At 44.1% G+C, this 25287-nt stretch overlaps 1 protein-coding gene across 1 annotated transcript in view; it reads right to left on the bottom strand.

The window, feature by feature from the left end:
• Positions 1 to 25287, bottom strand: part of ACO1 (aconitase 1) — a 1039508-nt gene that overhangs the window by 670676 nt on the left and 343545 nt on the right. Inside the window, exon 6 of the mRNA XM_044061006.1 lies at positions 1127 to 1310. Within this exon, the coding sequence (XP_043916941.1) occupies positions 1127 to 1310 (184 nt within the window). The remainder of the gene's footprint in view (positions 1 to 1126; positions 1311 to 25287) is intronic.

Genomic DNA, 25287 nt, shown 5'->3' on the forward strand with positions numbered 1-25287 from the left:
AAAGGGAGCAACACGAAAAAAGCACTTCTCTAACCACTAAGAAAATCAAATCAGGCAGCAAACAAAATCAAAGGTATGTGGAGGAAGAAAGGGATTATGGGTAAGGAAGAAGACGGAGTCCTGGATTTACATTTTCTCAAAGCACCAAGGTCAGATCTGGTAACCCAAAGCTTGAATCGGATGAAAAAAGATAACATCGGATCTGTTAATTCTTCCATCCTGGGGTGTCAGTTCCACTTTCTACAAACACTGAGGATAATAACACCTAAGGTAGTTTAAATTAAATGTCATGTTTTTCACTAACAAGAGTGCTGCTCAAACTACAGCACAGTAAACAGACTTCTGGCTTGTGAGAATCCCTTTGAAATGAACATCTCTATTATGATTTTGTTCTCAAAAAAATTCCATCTGTTTCAGCACATTGAAGGAAAAAGGTTTCTATCTGTCATTCATGATAAAACAGCAAACAAAGAGCTTAATAAGCAATCCATTGAACATACAACGCTGTGCCTGTGCAAGACAGATTTTATAATACAACTGAAGAGGGCATAGTAAGGCCAGATACCTCTCAAACTCTTAATGCAAGAAATCTGGACAAAGTCTGACAAAATGGGAGGACAAAGGCCCAAAAATACGGAAAGATTTTAAATATTGCTTTTATAAATTTAGAAAGTTGCTAGGTGACAGGGTTTGTTTTAACATATATTTTCTGAAGGATTTGTAGTCTATAACTCAAATGTACTTTATTGTTTGGTGACCTCAGTCCTTGGATCATCCCCAGTGATTTGCCAGAAAATCACAAATTTTATGAGTAATATACCAAAAATATAAGGCAAAAATCTGGACAGTCTGGAAAAATCTGCAGAGTTGAGAGGTATGGATATGACCATATACTAGAAAGAACATTGCTGTGCTTTCTTATATAGGGCCTGTAAGAGTTGATGAGTAAGATTCAATCTGATGGTTATAGCCCTAATCAGACACCCCCAAAAGCTCTAAAGATACATCATGCCATTCTGTTATTTTTACAAAAGGGTAAACACAAATCTAAGTTCTTGGTGCCGTTGATTCCATACACTGATAATGAGAGCATCACACAAACGTGAACACAAACACTTCTGCTTACCCCAGCCAAGCACTCCTAGGCCATCTATCATTGTAGTGTGAGAGTCTGTGCCTACAAGGCTGTCTGGATAATAGCATCCATCTTGATCAAATACCACTCTGGCCAAGTACTCTAAGTTAACCTGATGAATGATCCCGGAGCCTGGCGGAATAATCTTCATGTTGCAGAAAGCTTTGGAACCCCACTGCAAGGAAGAAAGTAAATAAATAAATCACTACCTGTAATATCAAAGGTTCCAATCACACTATATTATTCTTGGAAAATAAAAAACTAAAATTCAGCATCTCCAGTACCATTCCCACGCAGTTTTATTTTGTCTAGAATTTCTAATGATGCTACAAACACCATAATGAAGAATTTTAAATTCTTCCAACTCATGGAGAAAAAAAATGAAGATAATATTTTAAATGGAGATAAAACTAAGCCTGAAATGGCTAATAATATGTAATGCTTTTCTATCGGTATTGCCCTTAATGCAAGTATTTAAATGTTTTCTTCTGAATCATAGAACTGTTCATCACAGTCATAAAACACAGAATTAAATTTACTGACACAGACCAGCAACCAAACCTGAAAAATTTAGCACAACAGAAAATGATAAACTACTGTTGCAGTAGGAGACTGGGCTGAAGAAACAACCACTCACATGATTTTCAAAGACTTCCAAAGCAAAAGCAAAAACAGTAATAATCACACAGCAAGACGGTAAATTAGCAAAAGCAAATATTTTACAAAACAGACCTGGTATGCAATGTCCACTCAACACAAGACAATGTGATATATGAAAAAAAAAAAAAAAACTTTGAAAGAAGTCTCACAAAGATCCATATAATTGATTGGTTAACTAGCACAGCACTGAAACAGTAAGCTACAGGCACTCTCATATTAGTTTCCTTTTTCATCATACTTCTTAGAATGTTCAAGTCTACTTAAAAGTCAAATTCTCCATTAGATCATCATACTAATGAGCAATGATGAAGGTCAGCAGAAGACTGAAATCTTCTTCATCCCTTCCCCAAAGTAACTATCTGACAAGATGCTAGCACCAGTGGTGCAGATGCTCAAGCATCATAGATTGTTTTAATTTTATGCAAGCTTGTGGACTTGACTACAACAGGTTCCTTTCACATACAGTTAAGCTGGCAACATACATACAAAGTGAGACACAACAGTATATGAATATATACTTGCAGATACAGAGGATACTGGTTGATTTCTTTGAAACAGTCACCAAGGCCATTGACAAGGGGAAGGTGGTCCACACAGCCTACCTGGACCTCGCAAAAGCCTTCGATACAATACCCCACTCGGGCATTATAGATAAGCTCACCAGCTTAAATATAAACCCCTATATGTCACTAGATGGATTGCAAACTGGCTCAAGGACAGAACCCACATGGTTAGAAATGCTGGAGCCATGTCAGACTCCAAACCAGTTACAAGTGGTGTCCCACAAGGCTCAGTCCTGGGACCTCTCTTGTTCGGTATATATTTCTCGGAGGTACAGGCCAACACGGAAGGACTGTGGCTGACCAAGTTCGCAGATGACTGCAAACTGGGCGCCATAATCGTCTCTCCAGCCGACAAGCATCCTCCAAAAGGGCCTCATAGAAACAGACAACTGGTGCCAGAGCCATGGCCTCAAGCTAAATGCCAAAAAGTGTATAGTCATCCCCTCTGGCAAAAACAAAGTGCCCACAAATTACCACATAGGTGGTAATCCATTAAGTACAGAAGTAATTAGGGACCTGGGGACCCAAGTTGACAGCAATCTCTCATTTGACAACCACGTGGCCAAAGTGGTTAGAAAAACATTTTATATAGCCCACCTAATCATGAAGGGATTCACATCTAGATCAGGGGAGGTCATCGTGCCTCTTTACTCATCCCTCATCAGGGATGAAACTGGCACACTGTGTGTGACAGATGGATGTAGTTATATAATGTTATCAGAAGCAAAAGTCTCACACAAATGCACTGTAAATAATCATGTTGTCAGTACCACACAATCACATTAAACCAATCACAAATCTCAGACCAATCACATTGACCTACATATCCCTGAGACTTTCAAAAAGTAACCCACCTAAACCACAAAGGCCTCCTAAATGTGACCTAAAAACAAGTACCCTATGCAACCTCAAACACGGTCAGCATCTATCATGAAATGTACATGTAACCATTATTTGCCTCAATTCAAAACACCCACAGAACAAATTTCCACACACTCCAAATTTCTAGTCATGGGGGATTTCATAATGAGATGCACCAATGCACCACTCACCACGCTATGCAAGGAGTGGTCACAGTCAATTTTGGTGCCAGGATTTGCCACATCACACATGTACTCAAGTCCCTGCACCACAAGTACACATGGCACAGTCATAGTGCACATGGGTGTAAATGACTTAAAACTTGCCTACCTGGGCCACATGAAGACAGCCATAACGGAGCTTCTGGAATTTGAGTCCAAGGTAGGTATGAACCTCCCCACAAGCAGCATTCTACCATCACAAGAATGATACCACATGAACAAGATTACTGACTTCAACAATTGGTTTAGCATCTGGTGTCATTCAAAGGGGGCGCAATACATATCTGTCTGGGATGAGATGGCAGACATTCCTAACTACTTTGCTAGAGATGGCCTGCACCAACTCCCCCCCACCCCCATATAATCTTTGTCCACCTACAGTGTCCTTTTTAGACAATGCAAGTCTTCTAAAGGTTCCATCATTACAAAACAGAATCGGTTTAACAAAGGTAGTGCTGCTGAATGCTAGGAGCTTAAACAAAACCTCTACTCCTTACAAGCACTCCTTACCTTGGAAAATATGGGTACATGTGTTGTCACTGAGTTGGCTTAAGACCAATGACAGCACTTCATCTGTTCACGGTTTCAATGCCTAAAGGGGGTAGTATTTCCATATTCTTAGAAAAACACTTCTTCATACTTGTTTAATAGGCGATTCACCTGGAAATCCTCCCATGTCCAATGTACTATTAACAAAAACCTCTTATCACATCACAGCTATCAATGGACCCACCCATGTTCCCTTCAACTCATAACTCCTACCTAATTGGTATACAGTCCATATGGATTAAGCCAAACACCACTCTCTTTAGTAGATTTCAACTACCCTACATGAACTGTGAGACTTGTACATCCTCAAAAATGAATGCCCAGAAATTTCTGTATATTTTTTAGAACCCCTCTGGACCAGTTGGTCTGCATCTCAACTAGGGACGATATAATCCTGGCCATGGTCTTTGTCAATATGAGATTTGTTTCCCACCAAATGTCACTTCTTCCCTGGTAAAACTGGACCACAGATCAGTCACAATCACCACAAGAATGTAGCCAAAAGCATTTTCCAATACCTCAGTCTTCAGCAAATGTGCTAAGACTAACGTGCTAAATGCGAGTGAAGAACTGACTAAATTCAAAATCCCCTTCCAACCAGATGATCCCACTGATTATAAAGTATCTTTTACCACAAAAGTCTATGCACATGTAAATAGCAGCGTAGGTGCATCTGGCCATCTCCAAAATAAATACAATGCCAAATTTAAGAACAAACCTTTACCGAGAAACCCAAATATAAACATGCTCTATAATAAAAGAAAAAAAATTACAGTGCACAAACAAAAAACAACTCAGTATGCTAAAAAACACTCCTGCTAAGCTTAACACGGAACTCTGGACCCTGATCAAATCAATCAAATCCAGATACAAGGTAAAAATGGCCAGCAAGGAGTATAGCCACAAAACTTTAACTATATTAGAAACCACAGAACCAATGCTCATAACTGGACAGGGCCAACAGTAAATTAAATTATATATCACATACTCAAACACAGAAGACATAAGCAATTTACTACTGGACAAATTTAGCTCAAACTTCATCCACCTCTCCACTACTACATTTCCAGATCACATACCCGAATGTACATGTCTCCCTCCTCAAATCTCCCAAGAACAAATCCTCAAGGCACTGCCCAATGCCAAGAACATTACTTTCATGGGGCTGACTATAGAGTTATCTACTTATCAGCCTGTAACAGTTGTCCAGAACACCTGCAAAGGCTATTAAATATCAGTCTCCAAACAGGCATCATGCAGAATAAATGGAGGACATCAACAGCATCCCACTGCACAAAGGTGGAGCATCAACGGAACCAGTTAGTTATAGATACATAAGCCTGTCCGGCCTCATATGTAAGGTTCAAAAGGGATTATTATAGAATTAATAAACAAGGACACCAACAACATAGAAACTCTCAACCCAAGCCAGTTTGTATTTGTTAAAGGGCAGATCCTGCCCACTCACAAAGAAAGTTAATGAAGCAAATGGATGAAGGCAAATCAATACACATTGCATATCTAGTTGTCGCAAAGGCTTTCGGCATCATTCCTCATTCATGCCTCGTATATAAACTCTCCCAGTCAAATGTAAATCCTTTTGTAACTCATTGGATAGCAAACTGGTTCACAACAACAACAGAACCCAGGAAATGAGTATCAGTCTCTACTTCCTCCAAAAGGTCTGTCACTAGCAGTGTGTCCCAGGTTCAATCCTTGGGCCACACCTCTTTGGCATTTACTTCTCAGAAGTCAAAGCAAAGTTTTTTTAAACACTTTAGAGATTACAATTTAAGATACGGGCACACACATTAACAGAAAAGAAAAACTATATTAACATGTCATTCATGCATTATACATTACTCAATTTTTCTAACAATTATTTCACTACATTACATAAACTGCACAAGTCCTGCCTTCCCTTAAACTTCCTGAACATTATTCTGCATTTATTGTTCCCACAATTTCTGTCTCTTCCCTTTTTCAAAGACTCCACCTTTAGTTCTTATTTTAAAATATTCATTACTCCAATTACAGTTGGTTTAGGTTTTGATTTCCATTTTATAGCAATTGCTTTTTTGACAGCAAATTGGATTAAACTTAAAGCCAGTGTCCAAGCTCACAAGAATTATTTCCTTAGTTACAGTCATTTTCTCCCTAAACTTTGAGAGTATTCTGAAGGGAATTTTCAAATCTGCCATCTCACTGCGCTCCCAAAAAATGCTTCCAGTTACCCCCTCTCTTTTCCACCACACCTCCAGCAGTTGCTATCTGCCGGAGTAAAACTTCTCCTAAGTCTGCTTGGTATAAATTTACTTATTTGGCATTTGTTTACCAGGAAAGTCCAACTGGGTCACAAGGTGGCCATTTTCAGTGGAGGCCCAGGGAGAAAAGCTCCAGATACATATGGTTAACAGAATGAAAAACTAGAAAGACATAAGTTAACATTCAAACACAAAATGTGTAAAACTACACATTAGTTATGTCATAATAAAAAAACTCAAACATAATAAAGTCAGTGTTCAAGCATAAATTATATTGATTGTATATGTAAAGAAATACATATGCAAAACACTTCCAAACAAAAATACTATACCTTCTGGACTTTGTTATACACCTAGGAGCCATACAGATGTCATTCCATTTGCCATACAGATGTCATTCCATTTTTCTTAGTAAATTACCTTTCCAGTCTCTCTTCCCAATATTTTCTAACCTCTTCTGTCCAATTCCTATAGTTACTGTTCAATATTTTAAATGTCTCACTAATTTACATTTTTTAAACAGCTTTTGTTCTAGACACAACTAAAAACTCCACTAGAACGGTCTTTCACTTATCTCAATCTCTTTCTCTTTGCCTGTACTCTGATATCAGTCCCAAATAAGGAAAGCAGCAGCTAAACTGCAATCCAAACTTCTGATCGGCCTCATCCCACTCTATTACCTTTCCATCTCTAGTCATTTGCTCCTAATACCTTAGATTAAAACAAATGTTATGGGTTTATGGCTAACCAAGTTTATTTACACAGGGCTGTAAATTGTTGCCATCATACATTTCCCAGAGTACACCAAGATTTCCCAAAAAGAAATAGCGGATGTCAAAACCATGGTCTAAAACTAAATGCCATGAAATGTGTAACAGTATTCTTTGGCAAGCACAACTTCCCCAACAACTATCACATTGACCATACATCTCTGAATGTTGATTACGCAAGTCAGGGATCTGGGAACCTATGTCGACAACAACCTACTCTTTGATGACTATGTATCCTCTATTGTAAAGAAGTCTTTTCTCACTTCAAAGATTATATGTAAAGGCATAATGTGCAATGATGTAATTATTCCACTGTACTCAGCTCTCATTAGAACACAGATGATTTTCATCACCGACTTGCATACTAGACCCCACAGAAGTTTGATTCCACTACATGCCCACAATTGCACCCTGAGGCCACACGTGCTCCCATGTGCTTCCTGATGTGGCTACTATGCAAAGCATGTTCAGATGCCTAGAACTGAATATGTTCTCCAGATCATGGTCTTAATTCAGCATATAAAACAAGTATCCTAAGGACGACAAACAAAATCTTCAGATTTATTTCACTATCTGAACCTATACAGCTCTACTGCTAAAAAGCAACAGGGCTCCCCATTACAGCAGGTTCAACACTTATTCATCTAAGCTTACTTTTAAACTCTTCTATTATGTTACAATTCCCCACTGGCGCAGACGTTAGAATTCTCCACTCGTAACTACCCTCTCAGGCCCCAGAATTAAGGGATTTTCACCTTAAAAAGGCCTGCCATGGGTTTAGTATCAGGAGAAAGTGTTTACTAAAACAGCCCCATCAATGTGGAACCAACTTCCTCAGTAAATCGGAAATGAGCAAATTCTGGCTAACTTTGAAAGTCAAGCTTCCAGAGCAGTCTTGGATTAAAAGTGCCTGTTTCAGAGCTAGTGGTATATTCATTTGTCTGAACATAATTTGCTTTGCAGATATGTCTGCAGCAGATTCATAGATGCACACTTCTGGGGGAAAAATGACATTTGTCTATTGTTACCCAAGTAACTGTTACTAGATGGCTGCATAACTGTATGATACTATATTGTCTCCTATATATCGGATGACTCCGTAATACATTATTTTACTTCATTACTTTACCACCTAATGATTTACTTCAACTTTTTTCTGTTTGTTAATAGGGTAGATGAACTAGTCCATGACCATTTTTCACCCCTGCCTAAAGCCATTTAGGAAATGCAACAAATGTAAATCAGAAGTACACATAAGTACACTACCAACCTCTTAAACAGAGATTCAGATAACTACTACATATTCCGAGCAAATTATCTTTCATTTCTGTTACAGGATATGTACAAAGACAAATGAAGTATACAGCAGTGTGCAATTTACAACACATGCACTTCACAATGAGTAGGTACCCACAGACAAACTTGCAGTATACAGTACATGTAGAGTACTGTACAACAGCAGACATGAGTAGTGGTTTTCAATGTCAACAAAGCAACAGCAATGGGCCTTGCAGTATTCTGTAAGTGTAGGATACGACAGTAATTCACACATGATGTGGTCTGTACAATTTACATACATGGCAGAGCAGTAATTCACACATATTTAAAACTGGATATGTAAAAAAAAAAAAAAAAAAAAAAAACAGCATTGTACCTTGCAATTTTTTCAAAACTGTATCATATAGGTGAATACTGTATTCTACAAGTGAAACCATATGACTTGGTTTGAAACCTCGAAATACTACCGTCACCACAAATGCTTGGATGTTCCACCTTGAAATTAACTGTTAACAGACATCCAGTTGAAAGTTCTAGAAACAAATGTTTTTGCAGGAAGACAAAAGTACAGTTTTGTACCTACCATAAATGTAGATGTTCGAGTGCTAACACAGCTGCAGTCATAACAGATGGGTTCTCCTGCCGTCAGGCGGGTCCTCGGTCGGCCGAATTCCAAAGTCTAGGTCCGGCGTCGGTTGTCGTCGCTTCTTCCCTGGTGTCAGTGCGACAGGGGTATAAAAGAACCAGCCGACGCCATTTTCTTCAGTTTTTCTTGTCCCAGATGTCAGGTGCCCCCAGAAGGAAGGCAATACATAAAATTATGTAATAATGCAATGCAATATAATCAAAAAACAGTAGTTGCAAGCAAATACACCATAAAAGAAAACCCCTAGAGGGGAAGGATGTAGGGAAACCTGGACTGCAGCTGTATTAGCACTCGAACATCTACATTTATGGTAGGTACAAAACTGTGCTATGTTCATCGTGCATACAGCTGCAGTCATAACAGATGGGTAGAATCCCAAAGCTAAGAAAGGGGTGGTAGGCACTAGGTGGAACTAGGAGGAGCCAAAATGCCCTGAAAGACTGCAGTGGCAAAGCCTGCTCTAGATTTGGAGTATAATGGTGGGCTGTGCTTGGAGAAGGTATGCACAGAACTCCAAGTGGCTGCTTCCAAAATATCCTTGGTAGGTACTCCTCTGAGGAAGGCTGCAGAGGTGGCTGTGGCCCTGGTGGAATGGGTTCTAATGCCTGCAGGTACAGTTTTGCCATGAAAAGAATAGCAAAAGCGTATGCAGTGTGCTATCCATTTCGAGATTTGTCTGTTTGGAAATTGGCTTTCCTTGAACTCCTACCGCATAGGCCACAAAGAGCTGTTCTGATTTTCTGAAAGGCTTTGTTCTGTCCAAATAATAACGCAGTTGTCTGTGGATGTCCAAGGAATGTAGTAATCTCTCCCCTTTGTTTTGAGGATTAGGATAAAAAGTAGGTAAATGTATGGCCTGATTTAAAGCTACCCTGGATACCACTTTAGGCATAAAGGACGGGTTGGTTCGTAAGGAAACTCTGTCCTGATGGAAGATGATAAAAGGCTGGACAGCCATGAGAGCCTGTAGTTCTGAAACTCTATGAGCTGAAGTGATAGCCAGAAGGAAAGCTGTTTTCCAGGACAAATATTGCAAATCTGATGAGGCAGCTGGCTCAAAAGGAGGCAAGGTCAGTTTTTACAGAATGAAATTAAGATCCCAAGCAGGTATTGGTCGTTTCCTTGGAGGTCTTAAATTCTTAGCCCCTCTGAGGAACTGTCTTAAGAGAGGGTGAGAGAATAAAGGTGGATCAGTGTTGTATTCTGCAGAAATGGCTGAGGCATGGATTTTGATGGAGGAGAACGAAAGTCCACTGCTTAGCAGTTCAGCCAAATATTGTAGTATTTGAGGTAAATTCAGTTTTCCAGGGTTCTGGCCCTTTTTCTCATTCCAGACACAAAAACGTTTCCATTTTGCAGAGTAAGCTTTTCCAATTGATGGCCTTCTGGCCTCCAAAATGACATCCTGCACCTCCTTGGAGAGTAGGGCCTGCTGTGATGCTAAGGAATCTTCCATGCGGCTAGATTGAGTGTTTTTAGCTGACTGTGAAGAGTTTTGAAGCTGTGCCGAGTCAGAAGAGGCATTAGAGGCAGGGTCCATGGTGGGGAATGTGTCAGGTTCCTCAGGAGTGGGTACCAGTGTTGCCTTGGCCAGTCCGGAGCAATGAGGATCATCTTTGGTCTGTCTGCTCTGGTCTTCAATAGGACTTTGGGCAGCAGAGGAAGAGGCGGGAAGACATAAACTGTCATTGATGTCCAAATGAAAGAGAGAGCATCCACTTTCCAGGCCTTTGGATGGAAGATCCTTGAGCAGAATTTTGTCAATTGATGATTTTTGTGGGAGGCAAAGAGATCTATGTCTGGCCTTCCCCATTCTTGGATTATTTCTGTAAAAACTTTTGGATACAACTTCCATTCGTGTGGATCTGTCATATTCCTGCTTAGGTTGTCTGCCAGCGTGTTTTCCTTGCCTGGCAAGTACTGTGCTTGTAGATCGATTTGTAAGTCCAGGGCCATGTTCCAAAGTGACATGGCCAGTCTGCATAGGGGGTATGAATGGGTTCCTCCCTGTTTATGTACCACATTACTGTGGTGTTGTCCGTTCTTATCAATAGTTGACCTGGTTGTAGAAGGTCCTTGAAAGCTATAATAGCATTTATTACTGCTAGCATTTCTTTTTGATTGATGTGAAGGTGCTTTTCTTTTTGGGACCATTTGCCCTGAATGCACCGGTCTGTCATGTGCGCCCCCCAGGCGTAGTCCGAGGCGTCTGTTGTGATGACTTGATTTGCTTGAGGCTTGCTGAATGGAAGACCTATGTTTGACATGCTTGAGCCCACCACAGAAATTCCTTTTGCAGACATGGAATTAGTGGTATTATTGTTTCCAAACTGTGGCTGTGTTGAGACCATATGTTTTGTAGGTACCATTGTAGTTTTCTCATATGCAACTTTGCACATGGGATTAATAAGATGCAAGATGCCATGAATCCCAGAGCCTGCAGGATTTTCCTTGCAGTCAGCCTGGTGCAATTTGCCAGTGTTCTGAAGTATTGAATTAGTTGCCCTTGCTTCTGTGGCGTGAGGTAGGCCATCTGGGTGTTTGTGTCCAAATTGGCACCCAGGAAAATTATCTTCCGAGAGGGTATTAGCCTTGATTTCTCTTTGTTGACTGTATATCCCAGAGAGTTTAATAACATTATTACATAAGCCAGATGTTTCAGAAGAATGTGCTTGCTGTCCGCTTGGATCAGGCAGTCATCCAAATAAGGGTATATTTGTATCCCTTGAAGTCTGCAGTAGGCAATTACTGATACCAGGCATTTTGTGAATACTCTGGGCGCAGTAGATAAGCCAAAGGGCAATGCAGAGAATTGATAATGGGTTGAACCTGCAAGAAATCTGAGGTATCTTCTGCAATTTTGTCTGATTGGGACATGCAGGTATGCCTCCTTGAGGTCTAATGTTACCAGCCAAGACTCCTTGCCCAGCATGGGAAGAAGTTGCTGTAGAGTAAGCATCTTGAATTTTGGTAGGAATGTGTTTAGGAAGGAAAGATCCAAAATAGGTCTCCAATCTTTTCCCTTCCTTGGCACCAGAAATAGCCTGGAATAAAAACCTTGACCTTGTTCGTGTGTAGGTACCTCTTGAATAGCTCTCATGTTTATGAGATCTTAAATTTGCCTTTGTGCCTCTGCCCTTTGATTGTGTGGCAGGTTTGGCATGCCTCTCATTTTTGGAAGGGTATGAAAATGGAATTTGTAGCCTCTGTTTATAATGTCCAGGATCCATTTGTCCTTTGTGACAACATGCCAATTTTTTGAAAATAGTGCCAGCTTTCCTCCTAAGGGGGCTGCCATTTGAGACCTGGTTGGCATGCAAAGGGGAAAGTCATTGGGTTTGCTTTCTGAAAGATTGCGAGTTGTCCTCACCACCTCTTTGTGTAGGAGCTTGCCATTGTCTGCCTCTATACGATCCTTGTGATTGTCCTCTGCCCCTTGGGCGCCTGTATCTGCCTCTTTGGGGTCTATCTGTGGCAGGAAAGGACCAGTTTTTGGAAGGCCAATTTCTAATAAAACGTGGGGGTTGAACCTGCAGAAATTCTTTCACAGTTTGCATTGATTTAGCCTTTTCCTCCATTTTCCGTAATACTTCCTCAGCATTAGCCCCAAATAGTACATCCTTTTGAAGAGGGGCGTCTAGTAATTTAGCTTTGACACGATCAGGCAAGGCTTGTTCCTTGAGCCAGGCATGCCTACGTATGACCGAGCCTGTAACAGCAGCTCTACATGAGGCCTCTAGAGCATCAAAACCACATTGTAAGGTATGTTTACCCACTTGTTCTGCACTATGCATCAAATCCTGCAACTCCTTCAAGTCTGGCTGTTCAGGTTGTGACATTTTACTTTTCAATTGTGATAACAAAAACTGTTGGTATTTTAGCATATGAAACTGACAGTTTAAGGCCCTCATGGATAAGGTAGCCGAGGTATATACCTTTTTTCCCCCACCTTTCTAAGGATCTGGAATCTCTCTCGGAAGGCAATGGATTTTTGGCAATGGAGGCCTTAACTCCCTTGGGCCCCTGTGAGATGGTTTCTAGGTCAGCAGCATGGCTTTTGTATAGAAATTGGCGTGAGTCAGGAACCCTGTAGTACCTATCAGGCTTAACTGGAGCTGGAGGTAGAGAGTCCGGGTTAAGGCAAGCCTCCGAGTAAACATCATCTAGGATGTCGAAGACAGGAGGTATAGCCAGAAGCCTGTGCTGGGGTAACAAAAGAAATTCCCTGAGCCTTTTCTTAGAATCTGAATAATCCTGGCCTTCCCAGTGGAAGTGTTCCCTTAAGGTATGCAAAGTTTCCCCAAATGAATAATCCTCAGGGGGGGGTACAGAAGGAATAGACTCTGCTGCATCAGAGTCTTCAAAAGGGGAGTAAGACTGTTCCTGATCATCACAGTGTTCTGAAATAATGGAGCCCTGATCAGAGGAGGGGGAATCTTCCTCCATTCTGGGCCTTTTGTCCGGAGGTGGCTGAGAACCTCTGATTAGAGTAATTAAATCCTCAGCCATTTTAAGCATCTGTTTCTTAGGCATGGGGCCTGGAGATGGGCCCTGTGTAGCTGGTCTCAGAGTGCATGGATGCTTTAGACTTGGTGAAAGCCTTGATGGAGAAAGAAGAGGAAGGTCTGAAGACACCCTGAGTGGAGGTGGACCTGTCCACATTCTGTGTTTCAACGCCAAGAGTGGCATCGGTATCTGTAGTCGGGGTGTGGGCAGAGGAGCCTGCGACCTCGGGTACAGGAGACACCGCCAAAGATGTGTCGTCTGTAATCAGGGGCTGCGTAGGCGCCTCGCTGAGAACCGGACCACGTTGAGTCGGCTTTGGCGTGGTGTCGGTAGAGGCCACGGACCTCGAGTGTCGGTCCTTGTCTTTGTGATTTTAGACAAAACCGGAGTCGGAGTATCCGACGACATAGTATAGTTAAATGCTTTCCCAAAAAAATGCTGGGCGAACTCCGCCCGACGCTTAATAGTGCGTTTGTTGAATGTAGCACAAAAGCGACAGACCGAGACGTCGTGGTCTGGGCCTAAGCAAGGAATACAGAGGGAATGGAAATCTTTATGCGGTATTTGCTTCTCACAAGAAATACAATTATTAACTTTGTCTGACATCGGTCTGAGGCAAGAAAAGTTTCCCCAACGGGGTACTTAGCTTTTAAGAAGACTTCGGTTTCCAAATTTTCGTAATCTCAGGAGCTGGCCGACCGGCACTTGCGAACTGCTTCTGCTTCGGGCACCGCGCGGCAAGAAAGACTGAAGAAAATGGCGTTGGCTGGTTCTTTTATACCCCTGTCACACTGACGTCAGGGAAGAAGCGACGACAACTGACGCCGGACCTAGACTTTGGAATTCGGCCGACCGAGGACCCGCCTGACGGCAGGAGAACCCATCTGTTATGACTGTAGCTGTATGCACGATGAACATCTACATGCACCTCTCCATAACTTGTATGTATCAACTAATCTGTTGGACAACACTTGGAATAAAGTGAGTCATCAAAACAACAATATGTGGTCATGAGATGCTCATTTGTCCATTTTTCTAGGAGTGAGTAATTTTACAGATCTACTGCAGTGAACACATATGGTAAGGAAGTCTTGTAAACCTTACATAAATTAGTCGGTGCATTCATTCTAACATAGTAGACCAAATACAGCTTTTGAAAACAGTAATTATACAGCTAACCTAACCCACAATATGTGAAGCACACTCATCTAAACCCTTACTAGGGAGTGAGTTCAGCTTTTTTGTAAGCAATGGCAAGATTGTCAATTGCAGTGATTTTGCTGAGAAAACCATTCCTTGCAGCAAGAGCTACCTTACCAAGATGTTTTTCACAGCAATTCAGAAAAAAACATGAGGTATATGCAGTTTGAGAAACCTGGACAATGCTTGCGAAAATGGGAGGACAAAGGCCCAAAAACATGGACAGATTTTAAATACTGATCTTCTAAACTTAAAAAGTTGCTATTGTAACAGGGCTTGTGTTAAATATTTCCTGAAGGATTTGAAGTCAAACAAATGTATATTATTTAGCGACTTCAGTCCTCAGCTCATCCCAGTGATTTGCCAACCCCCCCACAAATTTTATGAGGAAAAGACCAAAAATATAAGGCAAAAATTCTGACAGAGGTATGCTCCTATTGGTTCCCCAAGGCATTAAGATGACCCTGAACTGTAAGCAAGGACAGCTAGTGGTAGGAAGAATCACTTGTTAAGGAACTGAAAGTACAAGTGTTTATCAGAAAAGAAGCTGCTGCAGTGATAGGAAGCCAGTTTTGTACAGTGAAACAGTGGTTCTTCCTGTTGTTGACCATGCAGGTGGAAATTAGAACCTTACCTAATTGCTGTCTGTAGACCAGCTATACTTTATGCAGCTGGATGGGCATCCACAGGCAAGTCATATTCCAGTCTAGGTATTATTAATAGCTATTGCCCAATGTACCTAATCTGTAAAAAAGAAGGTTACATTTTATAAGCCATTTTTACCTTAAAACCCTTCGCTCTTAGCAATTCTGTATGGGCTTGGAAGGAAACAGCTTGCTCTAATGACAAGCCTAAATACATCTATATCCCTGCTTATTGTTTGGTGGTGAAAGCAAAAGGATATCCAGTTAAATCCTAAATAGATGTTGCAGTACATCTATTCATTTGGTGGCACCAAAAATCATGACAGTACATTTTTGTGAGTTAATGGTTAATTATTTGAAGTGCAACAGTTCTACATCAGTGAAACCTTTTTGAAGAATAGAGGCTAGGTCCAGACATAACATCTCATTTGCATACCTGACAATAACTTCACTTGCACTGTAACCTGTGACATATGCCCTTTTTCTGTGTGTTTGCTGTTTAACATATATTAGTGAAATTTTAAATACTTATTGGAATTTTTAATTATGCTTCTGGCCCACAAAATAGCCAAGAAGGATCCTTTTAAAAGTCCATTATATAAACATATGGGTAAATAAATAAATACATGAAAGAATGAAATTAAAGTCCATGATGGGGCAGAAAGTACAATTGTCTAATATACCATAACAGCAGCTGTGCAAAACAAATCACTGCTGCAGTAGTATACAGCTATATAGGATAAATCCCACCAAGGACTGGACATCTGGTCTGCCTACTTAAGCTTTGGGGCACCTTACACATGCACTGTACAACCAAGGAAGCTTGACAGAGTGCTGCACCAGAATTAAAACCTTTCTTGCCTCTCTCTACAAAAGGAGGCTATTATATAGAAGCAAACGTACCAAGTTGCAATTTCTGATACTTATGTACTACAACAAAAAGAGGGACAGGGGTACAGGGAACCCCATCCTGGCCAAAAATGGTCTCTAGAAAGGAAGAATTAACACCAAAATGATTAGTGGGATGGAGCGAGTGTTGCAATACTGCTCCAGAGATCTATTTAAACATCTACTGGTATAGCAAGCTTACTTACACAACTGTACTACGTTTATCATTACATCATGGTTGCAGTAGCAACTACCTATATGGGGTGATTGCCAAATTTTAGGCAGTCTGGTGGTTGACAACAGAGGTTCAGATTCTAGGAGTCCTTGGTGAACCCTTGTCTTGTGTGAATAGTTCCTTTCTATAGGGAATATTGTGGTAATCGCCCCTGGCCATTTTCATGAAAAGGGAGAACCAATGTTGTCTGGGTCAAAACAGTTAAATTATTTTTGGAGAGTTTTTTTGGATCTTTAAAAGACCCTTGCTTATCAGTGAAAAGGCATAGAGGAACAGTCAGGTCCATGGGAAGGAAAAAGCATCAGTCTTCCAAGCGTTTTGCAAGGTATCTTGGAGCAGAATCTCTTACGGTCTGTTTTAAATAGAGGCAAACATATCTATTTGAGGAGTTCCCCAGGTGGATAATCTTATAGAATATCCTGAGGCATAACTTCCATTCATGGGGGTTTGTCCTAGGCTTATTCAGTGTGCCTGCAACTGTATTCTGCTCTGACAGAATGTAAGTAGCCTGTGCTAAGTTGGAATTTCCTAAGCTATTATGCCTAGTCTGCACAGGGTTAAGACCTGGCTCCCCTTTGCTTATGTACACATCATAGCGGTCTTGTCTGCTATCACCAGTAGAGAATGTGGAGTCCATGAATTCTTCAAAGTCTTCAAGCAAATTGAAAAACAGAGTCTTCAATGCATATATCAAGTCCATCATTTATTTAACATTTATGTTTTTTCTTGAGAGGATAATTCTAAACTCCTTATTCTTTGAATCATTTGGAAACTGCTCAGTATGCAAAGTCAGATGCATTTTTGGTTACAGACTGAGAAGGGATGAAGGGGATATTGGAAAACCTGGATTCAGTATGGTCTGCTATGTCCACCATAAAAGTTCCTTCTCAATAATGTTCAACACTAAGACTGGAAAAGACAGAATACTGGTGCAGAGTCCACACAGTCTTGAAAAACAAGAAGTTATGTACTCACCATAACGTTCGATGTATGTATTCGCCTCACATTCTTACCCATGGTTCAGAGCCAAATGTCGGCTCTGACTCGACCAAACTTTTTTAGCTCAAAGTCTTTCTATTGGCTGGGCTAAGAAGGTATCCCATGCTGCACTGCTCTCTATCCCCAGATCTAGTTTGCTGCGAGCACCAGCACTCATTCTCCATGCATAACACCTAAGGAAAGGAAGAACAACCAAGAATGAAGGGAGCTCTGAAACCAGACCTAACCTCCAGATCCTCCAGGACAGGGAAAGGAGGGGAGTAAGTAAGAATGTGAGGCGAGATGGACTATATACATCAAACGTTAAGGTGAGCGCATAACTTCTTGATGTTATGTAGTCCAATCTGGCCTACATTCTTACCTGTGGGACAGCGTCCCCAGCACCTAAATCCTGGGAGGCTCAGTGGAAAATACTCCTGAGCACTGTGGAACCAAAGGAAGACCTGCCCCTAGATACCACATCCAACTTGTAATGAGTAACAAAGGTGTGAGAAGATGCCCAAGTAGCAGCAGCACAAATATCATCCATAGACAATCTGGCCTGAAAAGCTGTAGATGTAAATACAGACAGTAGAGTGAGCCTTCACCCGGAACGGTAAATCTTTACCCCCCCCCCGAGGAATAAATGAAAGAAATACCACTGGAAATCAACCTGGACAACGTGACTTTGGAGACAGGAGACCCAATTCTGTTTTCTGAAAAAACAACTGATCAGATTTTCTGAGGTCTTTCGTTTTGTGCAAATAAAAACATAATTGTCTGTGCACATCCAATTGATGAAATTTGAATTCTGCCTTATTTGAGAACTGGGGACAAAACACTGGCAATTCAATAGATTGGTTAAGGTTAATGACTGACGCCACTTTGGGAAGAAAAGAGGGGTTCGGTCTGAGAGAAACCCTGTCCATATGAAAAATCAAATAAGGGGGTTTGACTGATAAAGCTTGAAACACGCCTGTCTGACATGATGGCTACTAAAAAGACAGTCTTCCAAGTTAAGAATTTTAAATCGCAAGTGGCTGCAGGCTCAAAGGGGGGTGAAGTAAGACCATGTAGAACAAAGTTTAAAGTCCCAAGGCATAACAGGTTCCGATACCGGAGGACGAAGTAACAAAGTGCCCTTCAGGAAAGCCTTACAGAGTCTATGTGCCATCAGGCTAGGCTCGTCTGCGACATGAAAGGTAGAAATCGCTGCCAATTGGACTTTAATGGTTGTGGCTGCTGAACCCTGGTTAAAGAGCATAGACAGGAACTTCAATACAGATGAAATTGGAGCTGTGTAAGGGTCAATTTTTTTGGCAAGTGCCCAGATTGAAAACCTCTTCCATTTGCTGTAATAAATCTTCCTGGTAAAGGGCTTATGAGAGGAAGATAAAATATGAACCACCTCCAGCGGAAAATGATGAAGCCTAACTAATGACGGAAGTGGAGTAGCCAGGCTGTCAACCGGAGGGTCTGAAGAGAGGGATGGAGCTGCCCTGACATGTGTGTCAGTAAGTCCTGGTTGTGGGTCCAGAATCCAAGAGGCATCCATGAGACAGGGATGGAGAAAGGGGAACCAAATTTGAAAAGGCCAGTGTGGGGCAATCAGAATCATTCTGCTTCCCAAGGATTGCACTTTCTGAATAACCTTAGACAGCAAGGGGACCAGAGGGAAGGCATACAGTAGACTGGAGGGCCAATTGTGGACTACAGCATCCCTGAGTGACTCCCCCTGAGGAGGGGATCAACGTGAAGTAGCTGCTGCATTTAGCATTGAGGGAGCTGGCAAAAAGGTCGCAGCAAGGCTGACCCCACCTGCGGAAGATCTGTTTCACAACGTGACAGTTCAGGGACCACTCATAAGGCATCAGAATAGCTCTGCTTAGCCTGTCCGCAATCACATTGGACTTCCCCAGAATATGCGTTGCCACCAGAAAACGTTGGGAAGACACTGCCCACTGCCACACTCGCATGGCCTCTCTGCAAACGGGGTAAGACTTGGTTCCTCCCTGCTTGTTCAGATACCACACCACTGACATATTGTCTGAGTGGATTGCAATAGTCCCGAGAGGAAGAAAATTAGAAGTTATGTACTCACCATAACGTTCCATCTGAGTAGGTATCTTCATTTCTCTGCAACCTTTGGGATACGGATCCGATCTGGCAACTTTTACCACAGCATAGATCCGAGCTCCTAGCTCCTCCCTTTACCCATAATCCCCTGCCAACCCTAACTGACCTCAGATCAAGTTTGCCCGATATAAGCAATGTAAAGGTGCCCCGGAAGGGGCTAATCCAAGACAGATCCTAAAGGTCAGGGGGAAGGAGTGGGGGATGGTTGCAGACAAATGAAGATACCTACTCAGATGGAACGTTATGGAGAGTACATAATTTCTAAATCTGAAGTAGGAACTTCATTTGTCAGCAACCTTTGGGACAGAGTCCCCAGCTACCTGAATCCTGGGTGGCCTTTATGGAAGAACATTCCGGAGCACTGCAGAGCCAAAGGACGCCCTACCTCTGGAGACAACATCCAGTTTGTAATGGCTGATAAAGGTATGAGATGTGGCCCAAGTGGCTGCGGAACAAATATCATCTAAGGGAACCCTAGATTTAAAAGCCGCCGAAGCTGCGACGGCCCTAGTTGAATGAGCTCGAACCCCTTGAGGTGCAGGCCTTCCCGAACTCTGGTATGCTAAGAGGATACAATTAGCTATCCACCGTGACAGAGTAACTTTAGAAATTGACTTGCCTAAACGTGTTTTGGCAAAGGAGACAAACAACTGTTCAGATTGCCTATGACCAGCAGTTCGATGAGTATAAAAACGTAATTGTCTGTGCACATCCAAGGAATGCAAGTTTATATTCTCCTTTTTTCTGGTAATGGGGAAAGAACATGGGAAGATTAATGGCTTTATTAATATTAGCTTCTGAAGACACCTTAGGCAGAAAAGACGGATTGATCCTGAGGTAAACTCTATCTGGATGGAAGGATAAATAAGGCGGCTTAACACATAGAGCCTGAAGTTCAGAAACCCTTTTAGCTGAAGTAATGGCCACCAAGAAGGCTGTTTTCCAAGAGAGATATTTAAGATCAACCGTGGCCGCCATCTCGAAAGGGGGGCTAATCAAGGCTTGGAAAACCAAGGACAAATCCCATTGGGTACTACCTCCCTGACTGGAGGTCTGAGAAGGAAAGTACCCTTGAGGAACGCTTTACAAAGCTTAGCAGTCATCAGAGGGCCTGATTCATGCCCTACATGATAATGCAAAATCGCTGCCAGTTGTACCTTGACTGTAGAGCAGCTAGCCCCTTGATGAAAAAGGGTAGTTAAGAACTCCAAAACTGACGTGAGAGGCGCTGTGAAAGGATCCATGTGATGGTGCTCCGCCCAGATGGAGAAACGTTTCCACTTGCTTGGATAGACTCTCCTGGTGGAAGGTTTATGTGCTGCTACTAGGATGGCTTTGACTGGTGAGGAGATTCTGGGAGTCCTAATCAGGAGTGGAACTGGAGCAACCAAGCCTTCAGCTTGAGGTTGACCAGGTTGGGGGTCTGGAGACCCAGAGGGTGGGTAATGAGATCCGGGAGTGGATCCAGAATCCATGGTGGATGAATTAGGTGAGACCACAGGTACGGGAACCATGTTTGACGAGGCCAGAATGGGGCAATGAGGATCATTTTGCTCCCCAGCCGACTGGCTTTCTGTAGGAATTTCAGCATCATGGGCAACGGAGGATAAGCGTAAAGGAGACCAGGAGGCCAAGCATGTACTAGAGAGTCTCTCGGGGACTCCCCTTGAGGGGGAATTAGAGCGAAGTAACTGTTGCATTTGGTATTTGAAGGAGAGGCAAAAAGATCGCAACAGGGTTGCCCCCCCCATAGGGCAAATATTTGTTTCGCTACTAGGGGATTGAGAGACCATTCGTATGGAGTCAGGATCGAACAACTGAGCCTGTCTGCTAGAATGTTGGACCGTCCCGGAATGTGCGTTGCAATAAGAAAGCGGTTGGTGGAAATCGCCCATTCCCACACTCTCATGGCCTCGCGACAAAGGGGATAAGACCTGGTTCCCCCCTGTTTGTTGATGTACCAGACAACTGACATGCTGTCCCGTCTGTACTGCAATTGTCCCAATCGGTAGAAGGCTGTGAAGTGCCTGCAATGTCAAAAGCACCGCCTTCATCTCTAGGACACTGATATGCAAGGAGGTCTCTGTGTCGTTCCACGTGCCTTGGACTGTTCTGCCTGAATAGTGCTCCCCCCCAGGCGAGAGGCGTCAGTGGTCACTGTGGCGATGGGGGAAGGCATCGAAAATGGTCGTCCCATGTGGAGACTCTGGGACCGGAGCCACCACATGAGCGACGTTCTGCAAGCCCTGCTTAGGGGAATAGGATGAGACAGGGAGTTGCGAGACAGGGACCATTGTACTTGAAGGGTCCATTGCAGAACCCTCATATTTAGACGGGCTAGGGGTAGTAGAGGAATAGCTGCCGCCCTGGACCCTAGAGCCCTCAGGATCATTTCCACAGGTGTAGCAGAAAGAATGAGAATGACCTTGACATGCAACTTCAGGTTCTGAAGCCGATCGGGAGTTAAGAAGGCAAGCATTATCCTGGAATCCAATCTGGCCCCTATAAAATCTATCACCTTTGAGGGGACTAGAGAAGATTTGGTCATGCTGATAGTTAACCCTAGACGTGGAGCAAGGTCGAGGAAGTAATCCCTGCCTGAACAGAGTAGATGCCTTGTTGGGGCGATGAGGAGCCAGTCGTCCAGGTATGGAAAGACCTGAATTCCCTGAAGTCTCATGGGCCGCTATGACCGCCAAGACTTTGGTGAACACCCTGGGGGCTGGGATGAGACCGAAGGGAAGGGCCCTTAACTGGAAATGACCGGCTCCCAGCCGGAATCGGAGGAACCTCCTGGAGCGTCTGTCCACTAGAATGTGGTAGCACGCATCCTTGAGGTCTATCGAGCACATCCAATCGTTCTCCCGTAATAGGGGGAGAATAGATTGTAAGGTGACCATTCGGAACTTTTCTTTGGGTACTGCCAAGTTCAGGAGAGAGAGATCGAGGATGGGTCTCAAGTCCCCAGTCTTTTTTGGCACCAGAAAGAACCTGGAGTAAAACCCCGATCCGAACTGATCTGGGGGGACGGGTTGGATGGCTCTTTTTTTTAAAAGCTGCTGGATTTCTGTTGCAGCTGCCTCCCTCTGATTGGGTGGTAAGTCGGGGAGGCTTCTGATTTTGGGGGTTACAATAAAGGGAATTTGGTAACCTCTGGATATGATGCGAAGCACCCAGCGATCTGTTGTTATGGACTCCCACATTGCTAGGTGCTTCGAACGACACCCCCCAACTGCCTCCAGAGTGGAGCAGCCGGGCAACCCCTCAGGGATTCTGCGTGGGCCTCTCAGAGAAGGGTCCTCTGGACCCAAAGTTTCTGGGACCCCCTCTGCCTCTTGGGCGGCATCCTCCCTGTCCCCTCCTCTGCCACGAGAGGACTGGTTGTCCAGAGCAGACTGGGACTGATGCGATTTTTGGAACCACATCTTCTTCTGACCCTTTTGGTTCTTAGAAAAGGACCTCCAGGGAGCAGAGACGCGGACTCCGACGGCAGACAACGTCTTCCCGTCTTTCTCGCTCTGGACTAAGGTGTCGCGAATGATTTTGCCAAAAAGTGCAGAACCATCAAAGGGGGCATTCGCGAATGACGCCTTAAAGGGTTCTGAGAAGTTATAGTGTCGGAGCCAGGCCTGACGCCTGATTACCAGGCTGGCTCCGCCGGCTCCTTCAGTGGCGTGTGACAAGAGCCGCATAGAGGTATTAGAAACTGAGCGTAGAGTAGACATTCGGAAGGAGTACAGATACTTGTCTCCTTCTGACATGGACTGGGGGGATGCAGCGTATTCTTTTATTAGATCCCGCTGCATCTGGATGACGTGTGCCATATAGTTCAGCGCTCTCATGGAGAAGGTTGCTGAACTTAAGACCCGCTTCCCCAGGCGGTCCATTGCTCAAGAGTCCTTACTCGGAGGGTGGACCGCAGAGCTCTCCTGAGCCAGCTCTCTCTTGGTGGCCGCCGCCACCAACATGGCATCCACAGGGGGACCTCTGCTCCAGTGGGTTCTCTCAGCAGGGGGACTCAGGATCCTGTCCGGGCGTTTGGGGATAGGCTCCACAGTGTCCGGCTCTTTCCAAACCCTGGTGGCAATAAGGTCCACCAGGGGATCGGGGGGGGGGACACCCAAGAGGTAGATGGCCCTGCTTCGAACGCCTCTAGGAATACGGAGTCATCGGAGGAAGCCTTGGGGCAGACCCCCCCCCAATCCTGAGCATTTCCATGATGTCTCCAAAGGAGACATCCTCGGGGGGGTGACCTTGGGGTGCCTTCCCCTTCATCTAAGTCCGTATCTTCGGTAAGGGACTCAGGGGAGTCCATGTGCCTCCTCTTACACTTGGCTTTGAGAGGGAACTCTTCGGGGGGACTGTCCGAAGAAGACTCACCAGCAATATCACATTCTGCAGGAACACCCAGAGACGTCGAAGCAGGCTGTCCCGAAGGCCGGGTGATGGGAGCCCGGACCAGCTGAGAGGGAGTGCAGGGAGGAGCCAAAGCCAGGACCGGGGGTCCGGATACACTCAACAGTGCCCTTTCCACCACCGCAAAAGCCGAGGGGGAGCTACTCTCAATAGGCTCCGAGAGTCGGCTCCCACTCGGATCCGAAGCGGGGACCGGATCCGGGGCCGAGACCCTCAGATTCGAAGGACCCGTGTGCTCCGACCGGGATGGAGCCGAAGTCACACAAAGTCCCTCGGATCCGAAGCTCCGCCCATGGCTCTGAGAGGTCGGATCCGACAAACTCGAGGGACCAGTCGGAGCCGAAGTAACTAGTACTGTCAGCTCCGACACACCCCCAGATCCGACACGGCTCTGCTCCGAGTGCTCCGAACCCAGGAAGCGGGACGGAGAAGGAGCGATTGGGGCAAAAAAAGAGGTCGAGCTCCCCCCCAGAGGGGGGGAGGCAAGAGCACTCCCATCTGCAGCTGGGCCTGGATGAACCTCCTCATCATCAGGTCCATGTCTGCATCTGACATACTAAATGAAGACCTCGAAGAGGCCACAGAGGCAGACCTAGAGTGACGCCTCGATGACCTCGATGGGGACCGGGTTGCCTCCTCCCCAGGTCCCGGTGAAAAACAAGGGGACCGGAGCCGAGGAGGAGGAGGCGATCCAGAAACCCTGGATGGAGAAGCCCGCTTGGCGGGTGGGGCCGAGGAAGAGTCCTCGGCCCGCCGCTTATGGTGCTTCTCCTTCCTTTTGTTTTTTCCGGCCTCCCTATCCTCCGGAGCCAAAACGGGAGGTTGAGTCCCAAACGGAGGAAGGGAGGCAGGGGTGGTCGCTACCGAGGACTGGGTAGCGGCCACCGAAGAACCGGAGGTCGGAGCCGAGTCCGGGGGCAAAAGGCCCGCCAGAATCACCTTCGATCTCTGGTCCTCAAGTGCCCTGGGGTTGAACGCTGCACAAATCGTGCATCCCGAAGAAAGATGTTCAACCCCAAGGCACCTAACGCACCAGGTGTGGCCATCTGCCGGTGAGAGCTTATGTTCACATTCGGTACATTTTGAAAAGATGGCTTTAGGGGCCTCAGACATATCAAACGTAAACCACACTCACTAGGCCCCTAACACACCACAAACACACACTACGGTACAGCGAGGGTAGGGAGGAAAAATTTTTTTAACAAAAATAGATATTTAAGAGGGAACCTACACAAACTCACTCAATCACACAAGAAAATACAAAAATTCTTAGCTTTTTTCACAAAAAACCTTTCAAATGCCAGGAGCTCAAAATCCAGCTTGTTGGCTTGAAGCGC

This window comes from Protopterus annectens, chromosome 2.part0 (genome assembly GCF_019279795.1).
Source record: "Protopterus annectens isolate FY-2018-M chromosome 2.part0, PAN1.0, whole genome shotgun sequence".
Lineage (NCBI taxonomy): Eukaryota > Metazoa > Chordata > Ceratodontiformes > Protopteridae > Protopterus > Protopterus annectens.